General features: G+C 49.7%; 1 protein-coding gene across 1 annotated transcript in view; it reads left to right on the top strand.

Moving 5' to 3' along the window:
- Positions 1–17,613, top strand: part of PIK3C2B (phosphatidylinositol-4-phosphate 3-kinase catalytic subunit type 2 beta) — a 48,618-nt gene that overhangs the window by 11,983 nt on the left and 19,022 nt on the right. The window contains exons 8-20 of the mRNA XM_003792239.3: positions 674–820; positions 1,488–1,521; positions 2,572–2,767; positions 3,744–3,866; positions 8,216–8,383; positions 8,940–9,051; positions 10,824–10,966; positions 12,090–12,278; positions 13,453–13,546; positions 13,708–13,802; positions 14,305–14,485; positions 15,474–15,581; positions 16,434–16,526. Coding sequence (XP_003792287.2) covers positions 674–820; positions 1,488–1,521; positions 2,572–2,767; positions 3,744–3,866; positions 8,216–8,383; positions 8,940–9,051; positions 10,824–10,966; positions 12,090–12,278; positions 13,453–13,546; positions 13,708–13,802; positions 14,305–14,485; positions 15,474–15,581; positions 16,434–16,526 — 1,683 coding nt within the window. The remainder of the gene's footprint in view (positions 1–673; positions 821–1,487; positions 1,522–2,571; positions 2,768–3,743; positions 3,867–8,215; positions 8,384–8,939; positions 9,052–10,823; positions 10,967–12,089; positions 12,279–13,452; positions 13,547–13,707; positions 13,803–14,304; positions 14,486–15,473; positions 15,582–16,433; positions 16,527–17,613) is intronic.

Raw genomic sequence — 17,613 nt, forward strand, 5'->3', positions numbered from 1 at the left:
AGGCGCCGAGCCTGTGGGTTGATTTTCTTAACCACAGCTCTGTAGGGTAGACTATGTATACGCTTATTATTATGTCATATAGGGTGGTGCCTGTGGCTCAGTGAGTAGGGCACTGGCCCCATGTACTGAGGGTGGTAGGTTTGAACCTGGCCCTGGCCAAGCTGCAACAAAAAAATGGGTGGGCATTCTGGCAGGCACCTGTTGTCCCAGCTACTTGGGAGGCTGAGGCAAGAGAATCACCTAAGCCCAAAAGCTGGAGGTTGTGAGCTGTGATGCCATAGCATTCTACTGAGGACAATAAAGTGAGACTCTGTCTCTAAAAAAAAATATATAATATATATAATATATATTTATATATAGATTACATATTTGTAATCTGTATCTACTTATTGGTAATATGTATCTACTTATACATATTATAAGTAGACCATAGCTAGCAGAGGCAGGCTGGGACTAAGGAGGAATAGGTGGGGAGTGTGGGCATGGTCCGTTTAATTCAATGAGAGAGATGGTTTGCTGATGCTGGATATTTGAGAATAAATAGTGGATTTCTCTGATTACCCTGAGGGTCATAAGCCCCTACTCTCCTGACCCATTTCTTTAGAGATGGGGGTTGGAGGTCCAGAGTATGAGAGCAGCTGGCCTTTCAGCCTCACTGTGCCACCTCTTGCAGGGGGACTTCCCACTGAAGGCTGACAGGGTGGTTCAGTCTGTCAAGGCCATCTGCAATGCCCTGGCTGCCGTGGAAACCCCTGAGATCACCAACGCTCTCAACCAGCTGCCCCCCTGCCCCTCCCGCATGCAGCCTAAAATTCAGAAGGTAAAGGGGCCCAGGCTCTAGCAGGGTGCAGAAAGAAAGGGATACTCACAGGTAACTGTGTTGCCCATTGTTAGGGTGAAGTCGGTGTCTACTTAATTCAACAGGCTCTTCTCTCCACCACCATCTTTCATATTTAAGTGATTCGACCATAAGAGTTCTTGGAAAACAGATGCTGAATGTGTCCCCTATTCCTGGGGTTGAGGGAGGGCTAGAATCTGCCCCTTGGAACTGATTGCTGAGAGCCCAGGCCAGGAAAGGCTTTATTCATAGTCCCCAAAGTGTCACCCAACAGTTTGCATATACACCAGGGTGCAGAACCAAACCAGGAGGAAAATCTCTCCTGGCCCAGGGGCTCCAGGCTCCCCAGTGGGGGCTGTGGGCTGTGCAGACAGGGCCAGCACCACAGCACTGTGGTCTATAGTGGAGTGGCCTGAGGGTGGGGATGTCTCATTTGGGTGGACACCATGATTTCTCTTGTCCATCACCTCACTCTGTCCATCACAGAGGTCTGGTGTAACCATTACTCTATCTTCCCTGGGGGATCTCTGCTCCTCGCATTTCAGCCCAGTCTGGTTCAGAGGAGCGCAGCTGTGAAAAGCCCTTCTTCCAGCTGTGATGAAAAAGGCTGTGGCCCTGAAGTTCCCTCCTTCTGCTTTTCCCCCTACAGGATCCCAGCGTCTTGGCTGTGAGGGAAAACCGAGGTAAGGGAACTAGTTATTCTTCTTCTTTACCCAGTGGGCAGCTGAAAACCGTGGACTCCGCCAGATTCCTTCTTCTCCCCCAGCCCCCTTGATTTATGTGTCAGAGTTGGCCTGCTGTGTGTCTGTGTGTATGTACATGCCGTGAGTGGGTGTGTGCACATTTTCCTAGATGAGGTGTGGACACAGCTGGAGAGCACATTTCTTTCCACAGAGTGTTTTCTCGTGATTTTTACTAGCCAGTCCTGGTGGTGTCCCTGGAGATGGTGATGAGGTGGTAGAAGTGTGTGTGTGTGTGTGTGTGTGTGTTGGGAGCGGGTGTGGCAGAGCTGGCCCTGCTGTCCAGATGGGAAAGCTTCCACTCGGGTGGGTTGTGTTTATCCTCCCCACGGCTCACAACCCCTGCATTTCCAGATGGGGCTTGGGAGAGGGTGAGAAAAAATTTTTCACTAAGACTTTTTTGGGATTCCCCTGTAGAGCCCTTCAAGCAGAATTTTGCCTTAAAACCTATGTCACTGGATTCTTCTTTTTTTTTTTGGCTGGGGCTGGGTTTGAACCCGCCACCTCCGGTATATGGGGCCAGTGGCCCTAGCCCTCTGAGCCACAGGCGCTGCCCTGTCACTGGATTCTTACAGTGATTTCCAGTCTTTTGGATTTCTTGGACCTATAAAAATGTCCCTGAGAGTATTTTGGGATCCAAGAGAGAACTGCTTGCTTTTTACATTGCCAAACAGTGACTTTTTTGAAGTAATTGACAGTTATTATTACCATCATTAACTAAAAGGAAGGACATTTTAACACTAATAAATAGCAACACATAAAAATAAGGACCACGTTTAAATTGAATAACTACCCTTCTATGAAAAGTTGATGACATGCTTCTGCATTTTTCTCATTTCATCACAGATGGGTAAACTTTGTCATGGCTGTTAGAAACCACCTGGCATGTGGGGATCACTGTCCTAGGCCATCTCATTCTAGCCAACACCATGGCAACAAGACGGGGCTTGTTTAGGCCCCGCCAGTTTCCCCTCTGACCCCTCCCTTTCACAGAGAAGGTCGTGGAAGCCCTGACTGCTGCCATCTTGGACCTGGTGGAGCTTTACTGCAACACGTTCAACGCTGACTTCCAGACGGCAGTGCCTGGGAGCCGCAAGCATGATCTGGTCCAGGAGGCCTGTCATTTCTCAGGGGCCCTGGCGTTTACTGTCTATGCTACCCACCGCATTCCCATCACCTGGGCAACCAGGTGAGCCCAGGGCTGAGTAGCTTTGAGGGAAGGAGCTGAGTGTGACTTTGGCTTCTTCCCACCTGTATGTGAGCCTAATGTCCCAAGTCTTAGGATACATGGCATTGTGGTACAAAAGGTTGGGAGCTGATTGCCTGAGGAAGACTTGGGATGGGACACCCAGAGTACAGAGAAGGTCCCTGGGAGATGGAGAAGGTCTTTGCTCTTCTCTCTCACTGCTGGCTGCCTCGGCATCCCTGCCCCCTCCAGATCCAAGGCCAGCCCTGAGAGGCTTGGGGACAGATGGCTAGTTCCCAGATAGAGTGCATGCCCCACAGGCAATGGGAGGGGCCGGAGAGGGGTGGAGGATGACCCTTTGTCTGGTGTTCCCTAGGCCTGCAGGGGTGGGTGGAGGAGGACGTTCATTTGGTAATCCTCAGCTCCTCTGCTGGGTCCTCAGCATCTAAGGCCTGAGGAATAGGCACTGGCCTCCCCCCAACCCACTTCTCCCACCCCTCCCTTCTCCTCTCTTTGTTCCTCACTTAATGTATTCCTCTGGGCGATTGGCAAAGAACAAAGGAGGCAGCCTGGGAAACCCGGGCCTTCTCTGACCTCTTCTGTCAGGCACCTGTCACGAGCCACAGGGACCCCCATGTGTTGGCATTCATGTCGGCATATGTCGTCTTCCTCCCCCACCCTTCTCGCCTGCGTGTGCGCATTCACATAAATGGGCGCACACAGATACCTGATGGGGGGGAGAAGGCCACTGGATGGCCGGTCCTATTCAAGGAAGAAAAAACACGAGGCTCAGCAGAGGGACCCAGATTGAGTTGTTTCTCCCCAGCACACTTCCTTATATCCCATGTTATAGTTTCCAGAGACCGAGGGGTCCTCCAGGGGAAATGGAGTTTGGCTTTAAGAGGACAAGTACATAGGTTTGGGCGATGGAGATGGGTTTGGGAGCTGGGCATCCTGACCTGTCCCCTTTCTTTTGTAGCTACGAAGATTTCTACCTCTCCTGTTCCCTCAGCCATGGTGGCAAGGACCTGTGCAGCCCCCTGCAGACCCGAAGAGCTCACTTCTCCAAGTATCTCTTCCACCTTATCATCTGGGACCAGCAGTAAGCTCTCACCCAGGATGCAGTGCCCAGGCTACCGCAGACCTGTGCATCCTAGGGAATGCCCCTGGGGCCAGATAACCAGACTGGGATTAAGGATTAAACCAGTTTCCCTTGCTAACTGAGTCATCCAGCCTCTTATGGCTCCACTTCCCTGACTCCTAAATGGGGGGGAAGTACGATTTCTACCTCTCAAGTTGTCATGAGAATGTAATAAAAACTAACCATAAAGGGTCTCTGTAAACCACAAAAGGCAATTGAAATGTTAGTTGTTAATTTTTTTTTTTTTTTTAAGAGACAGAGTCTTACTCTGTTGCCCAGACTAGAGTGCAGTGGCATCATCACAGCTCACTGCTACCTCACACTCCTGGGCTCAAGCGATCCTCCTGACTTGCCCTTTCAAAGTACTGGGATGACAAGCATGAGCCACTGCACCCGGCTTAGTTGTTAATTTTAGTTACTTTATTGGTTTGATCTTGTATCTCTTAAAGAGTTTAACTAGTCTGAGGGATGCTTATCTTTTTTCTTTCTCCCAAAAGTTTCTGTAGACTGGGGAGAGGAGACTATATTCTTCCCTTGTAGAGAGAAAAGGGAAGGTTGTCTAGAAGAAAGAATAGTGGGCATGGAGCCACAGGAGGATCTATTTTTAGTTCTGTCTCTAATCCTACGACTTCTCTCACCTCTCTGGCCTCAGTTTCTCAAACTGAGAAATGGGGACATTTGTTTAACTCAGAGGCACTTGTGGCACGGAAATGAGATAGGCAGGTTATAAATATAAATATGAAACCACAAGCACAAGATAGAATTAATCACCATTTGTTAACAGAAATTTAACAAATTACTGTGTCAGGAAGGTAGGCGTCAGCCAAGCAAAGCAGGAAGGAAATGGAGGAGAGGGGGCCTTGAGTGTGGCAGTGCAGGTGTTTGCACCATGCCTTGTCTGTGCTGTGCTCTCTCTTCCCTCTAGACAGTCAGAAAATCCCTTGTGTGCTGTCCCCAGCTTCACTTCCTCACACTGAGTCCTCCTTTGCAGGGCATTGCTGCAACTTAAGTATTTGGAGTGCAGGTTAGGGTGCCTGGGAGGCCAAGGATGTTGAGATGGGTGATGAAGAGCCTGTGAAAGTCCTGGAAGGGTGGTCATTTTACAGATGGACACCTGGGAAGACATCCTATGTCTTGCCCTTCATACTTGGGTAATTCTTAGAGCAATAAAGGTGTACACAAAGGTCCTTAAGCAAACAACTGCCAGGGCAGGAGAAACTCCCCAGTTTTGTCATTCCCTTGGGATTCTTTGACCTCAGTGACTGCTGCTATCAAGGGAAGGGGTGCTATAGAGTGTTTTGGCCCAAGAAGACCCCCACAATTGGCCTTAAATCTCTTTCCCATATAGTATTGGAGGTACAGAAGCTGCCCAGCCTGCCCAATGGCTCTTACTGTGGTCCCTGTCTACCTGTAATCCCAAAGGGCTGGTCCATCTTCTTAGCACAGCCCTGCAGGTGGCCCTTGATGGTCAAGACCAGAGCATTTGGGAGAAAGTGCCACAGTGTGGGGTTCAGAGCTAGGGATTGGACCAGTCATTCTCTCTCTTCTTATCATAGCTACAACCTAGAGCAGGTCATGCAACCTAGAACAGACATGATAATAGGGCCTATCCTACAGGATTGTTTGAGGAGCAGTTAGGCACTATAAATAGCTCATGGTATATGATAAATGCTTTCTTCTGCTTCTTCTTAGACAGGAGCCCTCTCGGTTCTGGTTTTTTTGTTTCAGGTGACTGACACAGTAGCTAACACATGGAGATACTTACACATGAAAATACTACTTGTATAGCCTAGTTTTAGTGTGGTAAGCACAGTGCCACATAGCAAAATTACACAGACAGTGTGTACACACATCACACAGTGAAACTGTGGTCCCCCCACCTTTTTTTTTTTTTTTTGGCTGGGGCTGGGTTTGAACCTGCCCCTCCGGCATATGGGGCCGATGCCCTACTCCTTTGAGCCACAGGCGCAGCCCTGTGGTCCCCTTTTGCCTGAAGAGAAACTGAAGCACGGGGATGTGAGTTAAGTTGCCCAAGGTTGTAAGTGGAGGAACCAGGACTGGAATCCAGTGCATAACAGAAATCCTGGAGGAGGCAGCCTCTGTGATGACATAATATTGAATGGGATGCAGCAAGGAAGTGGATTGCCAGGCAAGGAGGAAGTGCAGGGCTGCAGCCAACATAGTGGTTATCCCGACTGAGTCCAGGTGTAGATTTCTGGGAGGGATTTCAGAATACCAGATATTCTTTTTTTTTTTTCAGTTTTTGGCCAGGGCTGGGTTTGAACCCACCACCTCCGGCGTATGGGGCTGGCACCCTACCCTTTTGAGCCACAGGCGTCGCCCAGAATACTAGATATTCTTAAGGATTGAGGAGAAAAGGGGGACTTACCTGGTTTTAGGGTTATGGTTTTAGTTAGAAAGTCTTCTCATTCCCCTTTTTCTTAAAATGTGAACCTGGAGACCACGTGCAGTGGCTCACACCTGAAATCCTAGCACTCTGGGAGGCCAAAGTTGGAGATCACTTGAGCCCCAGAATTTGAGACCAGCCCGAGCAAGAATGAGACCCCACCTTGACTAAAAATGGAAAAATTGGGGCGGCACCTGTGTCTCAGTGGGTAGGGCACCAGCCCCATATACCAAGGGTGGAGGGTTCAAACCCAGCCCCGGCCAAACTGCAACAAAAAAACAGCCGGGCGTTGTGGCGGGCACCTGTAGTCCCAGCTACTCAGGAGGCTGAGGCAAGAGAATTGCTTAAGTCCAGGAGTTGGAAGAGCTGTGTGACGCCACAGCACTCTACCAAGGGCGATAAAGAGAGACTCTGTCTCTACAAAATAAATAAATAAATAAATATTGAAAAATTAGCTGGGTGCTGTGGCAGGCACCTATAGTCCCAGCTACTTGAGAGTCTGAGGCAGGAGGATCTCTTGAGCCCATGAATTTGAGGATGCAGAGAACTAAACTGATGCCATAGCACTCTAGCCTGGGCAACAGAGTGAGAGTCTATTAAAAAAAAAAAAAAACAAAAACATGAACCTGGAAGCATCTTCCTTGGGTAAAAAGAGAGAGGCCTCAGCTCCCTCTCCCCTTTGCTGTGGGGTCAGCTTATTCTCTCTCCCACTATAGCAGTACAGGGATCAGCTAACTCTCAAAATAGGCCCAGCAGCCATGCTTTGTCACCTCCAGCCAAGCCCAGGCCTGGCATGTCTTCTGGCTGCTGGAGGGGCCCTAATTATAGCTGTGGCCCTCCAGGGTGGAGGCAGCTGGGACAGAGAAGGACTCTGCCAGTCCTGGGCAGCAGGCACTGGGAGGGAGTGCCTCGCTTAGGTGGAGATTCCCCTAGAGGAGTGAGGGGCTTTATCATGAAAATGCTAACCTTAGGGGTACCCACCCTTCCTCTGTGCCCTCTGGCATAGAAGCTGCTGCACCCTGGGCTGGCCAGGAGGGTGTGGCAGTGTGGACTTTGGCCCAGGGACAGCTTCCTAGAAAGGTAATGTGGGTCCTCCCTCTCTTTCCACAGCTCCCCTCCCCTGCTGACCTCTCCCCACCCAGCAGCTCCTGATCCTGAACTTGGAGGGAGTGGCTGGGTGTGGCTGGGACAGTGGAGCCCTGGAGAGAACATCTGGGCTCTGCTAGTGGTGGGCTTATGTGTCTCGATTCTCTTGGCCTTGCCAGTTGGCTTTCTCACCACTGGCAACTTTGAGAAGCCCCTTCCTTCACTTTATCCCTTTGGCATTGACTGTGGTTGGGGCTGAGGGTGACAACAGCTCATTGTGTGCCCCTGGGTTTAGAAGACTTGTGTGAGGACAGGTGGGAGGGCTGTGGGGGAGGGTGAACTGAGGGCAGGGAACATGGTGCTTCTTCCTGGTAATTCTAAGCAGTGGGCAGTGGGGGAGGGATGGAGACTGTCAAATGGGAGAAGAGAATAAAAGGAACAACTTTGGTGATCCTCTACTGGAATTTTAAAACAAGGAAAAGGGTATGGCTCATAGTATGGGATTCGTCATCTGTCCCCTACAGATGGCTCAGGCTAAGCGAGTTCTGTCCAGGTGCCATGGGTAGTATTGAAATTGAGATGTTTGCCTCACTCTACTGCAGGGCCCCAGGGACACCATACTGTGCTTCTGGGAGCAGCCAGTGGAGGTGTTGCCTAGTTTGGGACCTGTCCTAGTTTTGCAAGAAGGCTTCCCCATGGGGCACGTCTGATACCCCAAGAGGGAGACCGAATCCTTGGCCTCATCTTGACTTCCTGGGCCACCTGTCCCTTAAAGCCACGTGCGGCCTCTCTTGATTTGGTCTCTTGTCCTCCGTAGGATCTGCTTCCCAGTGCAGGTGAACCGGCTACCTCGGGAGACCCTGCTGTGTGTCACTCTTTATGCACTGCCCATCCCGCCACCCGGCAGCTCCTCGGAAGCCAATAAGCAGCGGAGGGTACCTGAAGCCCTGGGCTGGGTCACTACCCCTCTCTTCAACTTCAGGCAGTATGTGAGCCCCAGGGTAGCAGCATTTTGGCCTCGGGAGGGAGAAAGGGGTGGGGGATAGGAAAGTTGGCCTAGCTGCCATAGGGGCCAGTGCACCTTGTGGAAGGGTTGGCCACGTGGGGCGCACTGGTTAAGTCCAGAGTCTCTCTAACTCTAGAACTAGCGACCAGGACTACTGATGTAACCAAAAGCCACTGGGCAGGACTGGTGGCACAGGACTGTTGTGGAGGCATGGAATAGCAATATTGGGGTAATGTAAGGGGTAATGTAAGATCTGGTCTTATCATTGGAAGGACCTCAGAGGTCTTCTAGCCCTAGCTTCTGTGCCTTGGTAAGGCATCCCTGCCATGAGGTTATCCAGACCAGGTAGATTGGCTCCGAAAGACCTCTTGGAGGGGGTGAGTGTTTATAGAAATTGGTCTCTGGGGAGAAAGAGTGGGGAGTTGGGTGGTGGTTTCAAATAGAAAAGGCAGATTTTTAGATTGGGGCCGCAGGAGGAAAACCATTTGCTTAACCAATAGGTTTGGTGGCTCATCCCACCCTCCTTCCTCCTTAGGGTCCTGACCTGTGGCCGGAAACTTCTGGGCTTGTGGCCAGCAACACAGGAAAACCCCAGTGCCCGCTGGAGTGCACCTAATTTCCATCAGCCAGATAGTGTTATCCTGCAGGTGAGGCTCAGCCCTTTCCTCCCATGACCCTGAGTCAGCTCCAAGTTTTCCCCCTTGAGATTTGGGCTGGGACCGTAGGAGAAAGTGCTAGAACTTTGGGCATGGGATGATGATTTGACTGATGGCACATGGAACGATGGGCTTAGACCTGGAGTGGAAGGTATCTGTGGTAACTATCCCCCATCTCCTGGAGGTTAAATTTAATGTCAAGAAGGCTGAAGGTATGGTCTGAGACCCTCTTCATCCTGGGCTCAGCTTCTCAGTCCTTTGTCCTGATCTCTCAGCTTCTAAGTTTGATCATTTCTGAGCTATCTCCTCCCCCAGCTGTCACTCAGTGCTTTTATAGGGTGGACCCAGTGTCTGGGGAGAGGTAGAGGCACCTCTCAGGCCCAAGGTCTAGTTCCCAGTTCTCAGCTCCCCTTTCTTGTCATGAGATGCTTTAGTATGAAATATGGAATGTCAAAGTTGATGTAGGAGGAAACAGAATGAAAGCTCTAAGCGCAGGTGTTTTTGTCTGTCCTGTTTACTGCTTTGTGCCCAGAACAATACTGACTCCATCTTAGGGTTTGGTAAACACTCGTTAAATGGAAAAAAGTAGAACTCAGGCTAGATCTGGTAGCTCACACCTGTGATCCTAGCACTCTGGAGGTCAGAGCAGGAGCATCCTTGAGCTCAGGAGTTCAAGACCAGCCTGAGCAAGAGTGAGATCCCATCTCTACCAAAAATAGAAAAATTGGCTCGGCACCTGTGGCTCAACTGGCTAAGGCGCCAGCCACATACACCTAAGGTGGCGGGTTCGAATCCAGCCCAGGCCCACCAAACAACAATGATGGCTGCAACTAAAAAATAGTCGAGTGTTGCGGCGGGCACCTGTGGTCCCAGCTACTTGGGACGCTGAGGCAGGAGACTCACTTGAGCAGGAGTTGGAGGTTGCTGTGAGCTGTGATGCCATAGCACTCTACCCAGGGTGACAGCTTGAGGCTCTGTCTCAAAAAAAAAAAAAAAAAAGAAAAATTAGCTGCATGTTGTGGCAGGCACCTATAATTCCAGCTTCTTGGGAGACTAAGGCAGGAGGATCCCTTGAGCTTAGGAGTTTGAGAATGCTGTGAGCTAGCCTGATGTTATGGCACTCTAGCCTGGGCAACAGAAGAAAACTTTGTCTCACAGGAAAAAAAAGGGAGGGGGGAAGTAAAGGAAAAAAGAAACTAGAGCTCCTTTGGAAATTTTTTGTTGTTGTTTTTGCAGTATTTGGCCGGGCCGGGTTTGAACCAGCCACCTCCGGTGTTTGGGGCCGGTGCCCTACTCCTTTGAGCCACAGGTGCCACCCACTCCTTTGGAAAATTGACTCCCTCAGTTCTGATACCCATTTTAGGAGGATGATCCTCTGGTGGCATAGAGCAAGGAAAGAGTGTCACAGGCCCTAGAGTTGGTCAGCACGTTGTCCCACCTCCTGTCAGGCAGCAACGTCCCCCTCAGACACATGGAAGGCTCCCCAGCCTCAGCTTCATGACATTTCTATTCAAAGTTCTGGGCTGGGCTTGTCCTGTTACCTAGATGATCTCAGCTGAACCTCTTCCTCACTTGTTCATTTGTTTTTTCTGTTTCCTTTTCCTTTTTTGCTGAAAGTTATAGCTGGAAGGGACTTAAGAGGTTTCCAAGTCCAGCTGGGTTGTTTTACAAATAGAAAAGGGAACTCTGGGGTGTGAGAAACTTGGACCCACACATGAATGTGTTGTCAGTTCCCTCCTCACTTCTCTGATCCTATCCCCTAGATTGACTTCCCCACCTCGGCCTTTGATATCAAGTTCACAAGTCCCCCTGGAGACAAGTTCAGTCCCCGTTATGAGTTTGCCAGCCTCCGGGAGGAAGACCAACGCAAGCTTAAAGACATCATGCAGAAGGAATCCCTGTACTGGTGAGGCCCAGGGGATCCCCTCTATGTGGCTTTGGCCCCTCACTAAGTCATTTATGTTTTATCTGACTTCTCACTTGCCAATCCTAGGTCCTTGTCCTCCTGCTTTGGGAGTGCAGTTGGGACGGGTGGGCATTGCCACCTAGGTAGGAAGTAGTAGCAGCCCCCAGGCCTGTCTCCAGGCGCTGATGCTAGGGAAAGTGAGGAGGCCAAGGACAGGAAATGAGATCTGAGAATGCCCACCCATGCCCACTATCCAGGAAGACCAGAGCTTTGCCCCACATCCCAGATATACTGTCATCTTCTACTTGCTGTCCACTGGAGCAGCTGGCCCCACACCCTGCCCCTTTGCATTTTTCTGGCTCTGTCACTTTCCAAAAAGGATCAGGTGTCAATGCAAGCTGGCAGCTCTCAGGGGTAAGTGAGTCCAGGCTGATCTCATTCTTCGGGCTGCTGCTTTCACCAGGATTAAAGAAGCACCTTCCCTACCTGCTCCCCCTGTTCACCTCAGGACTCCTGCAGAACCCTGTGCACTTGCTGGTGAAGGGGAGTGAGGGAGATGGGACTCATCTCTTTCCCTTGTGTCCCACCAGTGTAGCTGGAGAAGCTGAGTGACTGCAGGCCTCCCTGCCCCCATTCCTGCTGCCTCTACTTCATTAGCCCCTCAGCTCCCTTTACCCATTAGACACCTGATCTCAGGCTAGGCCCAATGACTGCAGTCCTATCAAACTGACAGCTGTCCCGAAGACCCAGGAGGCCTCTCAGCTGCCCAGACCCTGCCATGAAGGAGCCACTGCCCTCTGGTGGTTGTCTGCGGGAGCGGCACCTTCCATTCAGCCTCAGTTTGTGATGTCCCCGAGTTGGGATCATGGGATTTAGGCCCTTGTTCCTGAGCTTTGCTTCACATTGGAATCATCTAGTGATCTTTATAAAACATCTATGCCTGGTCTCCCTGGTCATTCAGACTTAATTAGTATGGGGTGTGATCTGGGCCTGGGAAGGGAGTTGCTAAGCTCCTCAGGTGATTGTAGTAAGTAGCAGTTTGGGTACTCTGCCCTATGCCTGACTCTGCACCTCTCTCTCTCTTTCCACCTCCAACCGCCTCATACCCTCCCGCTCCTCCCAGGCTCACTGATGCTGACAGGAAGCGCCTGTGGGAGAAGCGATATTATTGCCACTCAGAGGTGAGCTCACTCCCCCTGGTGCTCGCCAGCGCCCCCAGCTGGGAGTGGGCGTGCCTGCCCGACGTCTATGCCCTCCTGAAGCAGTGGACCCACATGAACCACCAGGATGCCCTGGGGCTCCTGCATGCCACGTGAGTTATAACACCTTGCCTGACCATGTGTGGGGAAGCCAGGCCTTGGCATTGCCCATCACCGACCTGAGCCAGCCCTGGAGAACATGATAAAGTGGCTATGGATATTCAGGGCTTTTCCATTTCTCCTTTTTGTTTTGTCTTTCTCATTTTCCCCCCAGTGTTATATTATGGACATTTTCCAAACATACAACAAAATTGAACATTATACAGTGGGTACCACCTAGATTCTATCATGAACATTTGCTCCAAAAAACCCATGTTTTATTGCATGGCTATCCATCCCTCTACCCATCCATTGATCCATCTTATTTTTTTTTGCATTTTGAAATACATTGCAGACATCATTAAACTCCTTCCTAAATACTTAATCATATACATTATTAATGAGAACTCAGTGTTTGCTGCATTTTTTCTTTTGAGGCAAAATTTACCTGTATATTACATAAGTTTTGACAAATGTACACACCGTGTAACTCAAACCCCAGCTTAGTTTTACATTAACAGCCCCCTGCCCCTTTATCCAGAAGGATTCTCTGGGGACCCAAGGTTCCCAGTCTCAGGCTCCTGGGCTGCCTTTCCTAGACGTTACCCAGGATTCCCTGCTTATTTCTTGCCACTCTCAGTAATCAAAATATACCTAATTCAGGTGACCCACCTTTAGGAATTTCTGAGGCATTGGCTTTGCTAATCTCTGCTAAACTAATTCTGCCCATGTACAGTATATTGCCTTACATAAAATTCTGTGATTTACTACTATCTGCATGGTAAACTGTGGATTAAAGAATGTTAACAAGACAAAACTATGCTTTAATCCACATGAAGGCTCTTTGATGATGGGATTTCTGGCACAGTGGGAGTGAAGGAAGACATTTTAGGGAGTAGGATTGAGGATTTTGTCCTGCTTTCTGTAAGTCATCCAAGGAATGAGTGTGGCCATCCTATTGCTCCACCGTGGGCTGAAGTAGACTTTGATCATGAAGGAGGGCACCCTTCCTAAGGGTTGGTACCCAGAAAAGGTGCTAAGGATTCTTCCAGTGGCTTTGGCAGATTCTGGAAGACATTGCCTTTTCTCCCTCCATGCCTCTGGAGCCCAGGTGTGAGGGTGCTTGGCTCACACCTTTGCCTCAGAGCCTGCAGTGGGGCTGTCAGGGTGTTGGGCTCTGTTTTGCAGATTCCCGGACCAAGAAGTACGTCGAATGGCTGTCCAGTGGATTGGCTCACTCTCGGATGCTGAGCTACTCGACTACCTGCCCCAGCTAGTACAGGTGGGTAGCTTGGCCTTCCCAGCAGTTCTGAGGGTCCCAGCCCCAAGTCAGACTGCATTTTGCTCCTTAGAATCCAGAGTTCCTAATGGAGATAATTGTGGGTATAGATTATAGACAGGTAACAAAACCTCGCATTTTCTTTCTCCTTTTCTGCTAAACAGGCCCTAAAGTATGAGTGCTACCTGGACAGCCCCTTGGTGCGCTTCCTCCTGAAACGAGCTGTCTCTGACTTGAGAGTGACTCACTACTTCTTCTGGTAAAACTGTGTGCAGAAAAGTGGGAGGTAGACGTGTGCTTTCCATGTGGGAGTATTTTACTCTTGGGCATGCAAGGGTGAGGAGCTGTGTTATGTGGGTCCCAGTATGTTGCTGACTTAACCATGTGGCCTTGGACTAGCATCTCTTCCTCATGGGGACTCAATTCACCCCCATTTAACACAGTAAGGATCATCCCTGCCCCTCCTCTCCACCCACACATGGCAGAAATATAAAGAGAAACAAGATGCAGGGGGACTTTGAGTTCTACTTAAATACAGCTTCTGAGAATCTCTAGAGATAGTAAAGAAAAGAAAAAGACAAGACAGTGGACGCATGCTGAGTGGACACACACTTCTACATAAGCTGTACATCCTGGGGATATTTTCCCTTCCAAGTTTAGGGTACGGTTTGCAGTGAGTTAGAGCTGGGTCTGACCCCAGCTCTGACCCTTGCCTGTGGTCCTGTTGAGTGTCTCAACTCTTCACTCCTTCTGCCTTGCAGGTTGCTGAAGGACGGCCTCAAGGACTCTCAGTTCAGCATTCGCTACCAGTATCTGCTGGCAGCCCTCTTGTGCTGCTGTGGCAAGGGGTTGAGGGAGGAGTTTAACCGCCAGTGCTGGCTTGTCAACTCCCTGGCCAAACTAGCCCAGCAAGTCCGAGAGGCAGCTCCATCTGCAAGGCAGGTGAGTGGGGTGAGCCTGCTTCCACCCATTCTAGTCTCAGGCTTCTGTAGCTGGAGTGGCAAGCAGAGTGGCATTTGCAGGTCACCAACAGGCAGTCTGCTAGCTTGATATAGCCGTGGGTGTGTTTTCTTTGACCTGCTGAATATTGAAATTTTCATTTAGCTGTTTGCCTTAAAGGCTAAGCACAGTTGTGTAAGTTGTTCACTGCACAAGAGCACTCGGCAGAACTGGCAAATGAGGTCTGAAATCCAGCCATATTTTGTTGACTATGCAATGAGCCATAGTTCAGGGCTGGTGCCACCCAGGCACCTTTCTCTGTTTGCATAAAGGCCCTGTATTTGGCCAGTATATTCCTGGTTGTTGACATTTCAAAATTGAGAGAATTTATATTAAAGTCTAGGTTACTAGATTTTCTTGGCAAATGTCTGAGCAGCACTTCCCCCTTGAGAGCTAGCCTGACCCTCAGTTCACAGCGGCATGCTTTGTGCTGTCATGTCACCTGCCCAGCCTCTTCCTGCTCATGCACTGACCCAGGCAGGAGCACAGGTGGGTGGTTTTACTTCTTAAGAGTCTCCTGGATATTTTGAGCTGGGCATGGTAGCTCAAGCCTGTACTCACAGCACTTGGGAGGCTGAAGCAAGTGGATCATCTAAGCTTACAAGTTAGAGACCAACCTGAGCAAGAGCGAGACTTTGTCTCTAAAAAATAGCTGGGCGCTGTGGTGGGCGCCTATATTCCCAGCTACTTGGGAGGCTGAGGAAAGAGAATCACTTGAATCCAAGAGTTTGAGGTTGCTGTGAGCTAAGATGCCATGGCACTCTACAAGGGTGACCAAGTGAAACTCTGTCTCAAAAAAAAGAGTCTCCTGGATATTGTCCACAGTTCTCAGGAGGTTGTTTTCTTACCAGCCATGACAACCCACTCCTGATTCTAAGTGGAGCTCCTGGCCCCCACCACCTTACTTCTCCCCTCCTCCCCTCCTCTCCAGGGGATCCTCCGCACAGGTCTGGAGGAGGTAAAGCAGTTCTTTGCCCTCAATGGCTCATGCCGCCTGCCGCTCAGCCCCAGTCTGTTGGTGAAAGGAATTGTGCCCAGGGTGAGTGATCAGTGGGTTTGGGGCTCTTGGAGTGGGAGGGGAGAGCTCAGTGGAGGTGAGGTCCTCGCTGACCTGGTTATTGAGAGATGTGAGGAAGAAAGGCATACATGGGTCACTATGAAAATTCTGAGACAGACTGTGTTATGGTTCATTATGTCACTTCCAGGAATCCTAGTTGACAGTGTCCTTGTGATTCAGCCATCCAAGTTTCACCTTGCTCAGCTTATTGGTGTTTCTGTCCATACAGATTTTACCTTTCTTGATTTTCGTGTATCTCAAAACTTTTGTAATAACCCACTTTGTGTCTGTGTCCCATCCCTAAATGTTTACAGACTTTTGCCTGTCACTTTGTAGGGTTGAGGAATTGGGTTGGAGGCTGGGCAAGTGTCTCTCCCTGGTGATGTGGGGGATGAAGCCGGGGGCGGTGCTGATGATGGCAGCTGTCATCTGTCATTTATAGAGCATTCTCCGTGTGGGCATTGTTCTAAGTGCTTTATGTTAGTTGTTGCATTTCCTTCTCAGAACTCTTGGGAATTCAGTTCTATTATGAACCCCATTTTACAGTGGAGTAAACTGAGGTGTGGAAGGGATGTGTGACTGACACAACTAGAGAGTTGTTTGCAGAGTGAACTGAAGGCATGAGTGATCAGGTGCTGGAGCTGAGGTTATAACAAACTTAACTGGGATGATGACAAGACAGAAAGCAGGAATTTGGATTCCTGAGGAATCTAGAAGAAACGATGAGCAGGTTTTGGGTGGACCAGTAGCATCTTGGTTCAAAGTGGTGAGGACATTTTCCTTCCTGGGCATAGACCCACCTGACCTGCATTGCTACACTCTCTCCTGTGGCAGGACTGTTCCTACTTCAATTCCAATGCAGTCCCCCTCAAACTTTCCTTCCAAAATGTGGATCCCCTGGGTGAGAACATCCGTGTCATCTTCAAGGTGAGCATATTTTACCTAGGCCTATTGAGGTAACGGTGGGAGAGAGAAGAAAGCAGCCCAAGAGTGGCAGAAGCAGCCCTGGGGCAGTTCTCTTTCTGTGCTGCCTTTTTAATGCATGGAAGACTATCAGGTAAAAAGGGGTTTAGACTAATTCTGCCTGGCCCCTGAAGACTAAGAACAGAGTGTTAGGTGGAGGGAAGCAACTGACAATTCAGAGTATAGAAGTGGCAAAGCTGAGGGCAAAGCTGCCCCAACACTGGAGTGAGTAAAGTAGGGATCTGCTTATCCCTGGGGATATTCAAGCAGAGGCCAAATGACCATGTGGCAGGGATGTTGAAGAGGAAATTAATAAACAACATGCAGGTTGGATTAGATGAACCCTAAGTTTCTTCCTAACTCTGGCACATCTGTGATTCTGAGAATAAATCATAGCCTTAGAGCTGATAATCTAGTCAGGGAGACAAAAAGCACATACGTGACTCAGTAATATGTATTTGCTGTGTGCAAATTCTAAGTTGAAACTATTGACATTCAAGTTTTAAAAAGGCCTGATGGCCGGCGCAGTGCCTCATGCCTGTAATCCCTGCACTCTGGGAGGCCGAGGTGGGTGAATTGCCTGAGTTTAAAGGTTTGAGACCAGCCTGAGCCAGAGCGAGACCCTGTCTCTAAAAATAGCCGGACATTGTGGCAGGCATTTGTAGTCCCAGATACTCAGGAGGCTGAGGCAAGGGAATCACTTGAGCCCAAGAGCTGGAGGTTACTGTGAGCTATGATACCACGGCACTCTACCTAGGGCAACAAAGTGAGACTCAAATAAAATAAAAAATAAAAATAACTATTTGGGAGGGTAAGGCAAAAGATTAGTTGAAGCCCAAGAGCTGGAGGTTGCTGTGTGCTGTTATGCCACAGCACTCTACTGAGGGCGACAAAGATAAAAAAATAAAGATAAAAATAAAAAGGCCTAATGGTCAGGAGGGCTTCATGCAAAAGAACTTCAGGCTTGGTGCCTGTGGCTCAAGCGGCTAAGGCGCCAGCCACATACACCTGAGCTGGTGGGTTCAAATCCAGCCTGGAGCTGCCAAACAAC

The sequence above is a fragment of the Otolemur garnettii genome, unplaced genomic scaffold (assembly GCF_000181295.1).
Source record: "Otolemur garnettii isolate 467f Iridium unplaced genomic scaffold, OtoGar3 scaffold00055, whole genome shotgun sequence".
Lineage (NCBI taxonomy): Eukaryota > Metazoa > Chordata > Mammalia > Primates > Galagidae > Otolemur > Otolemur garnettii.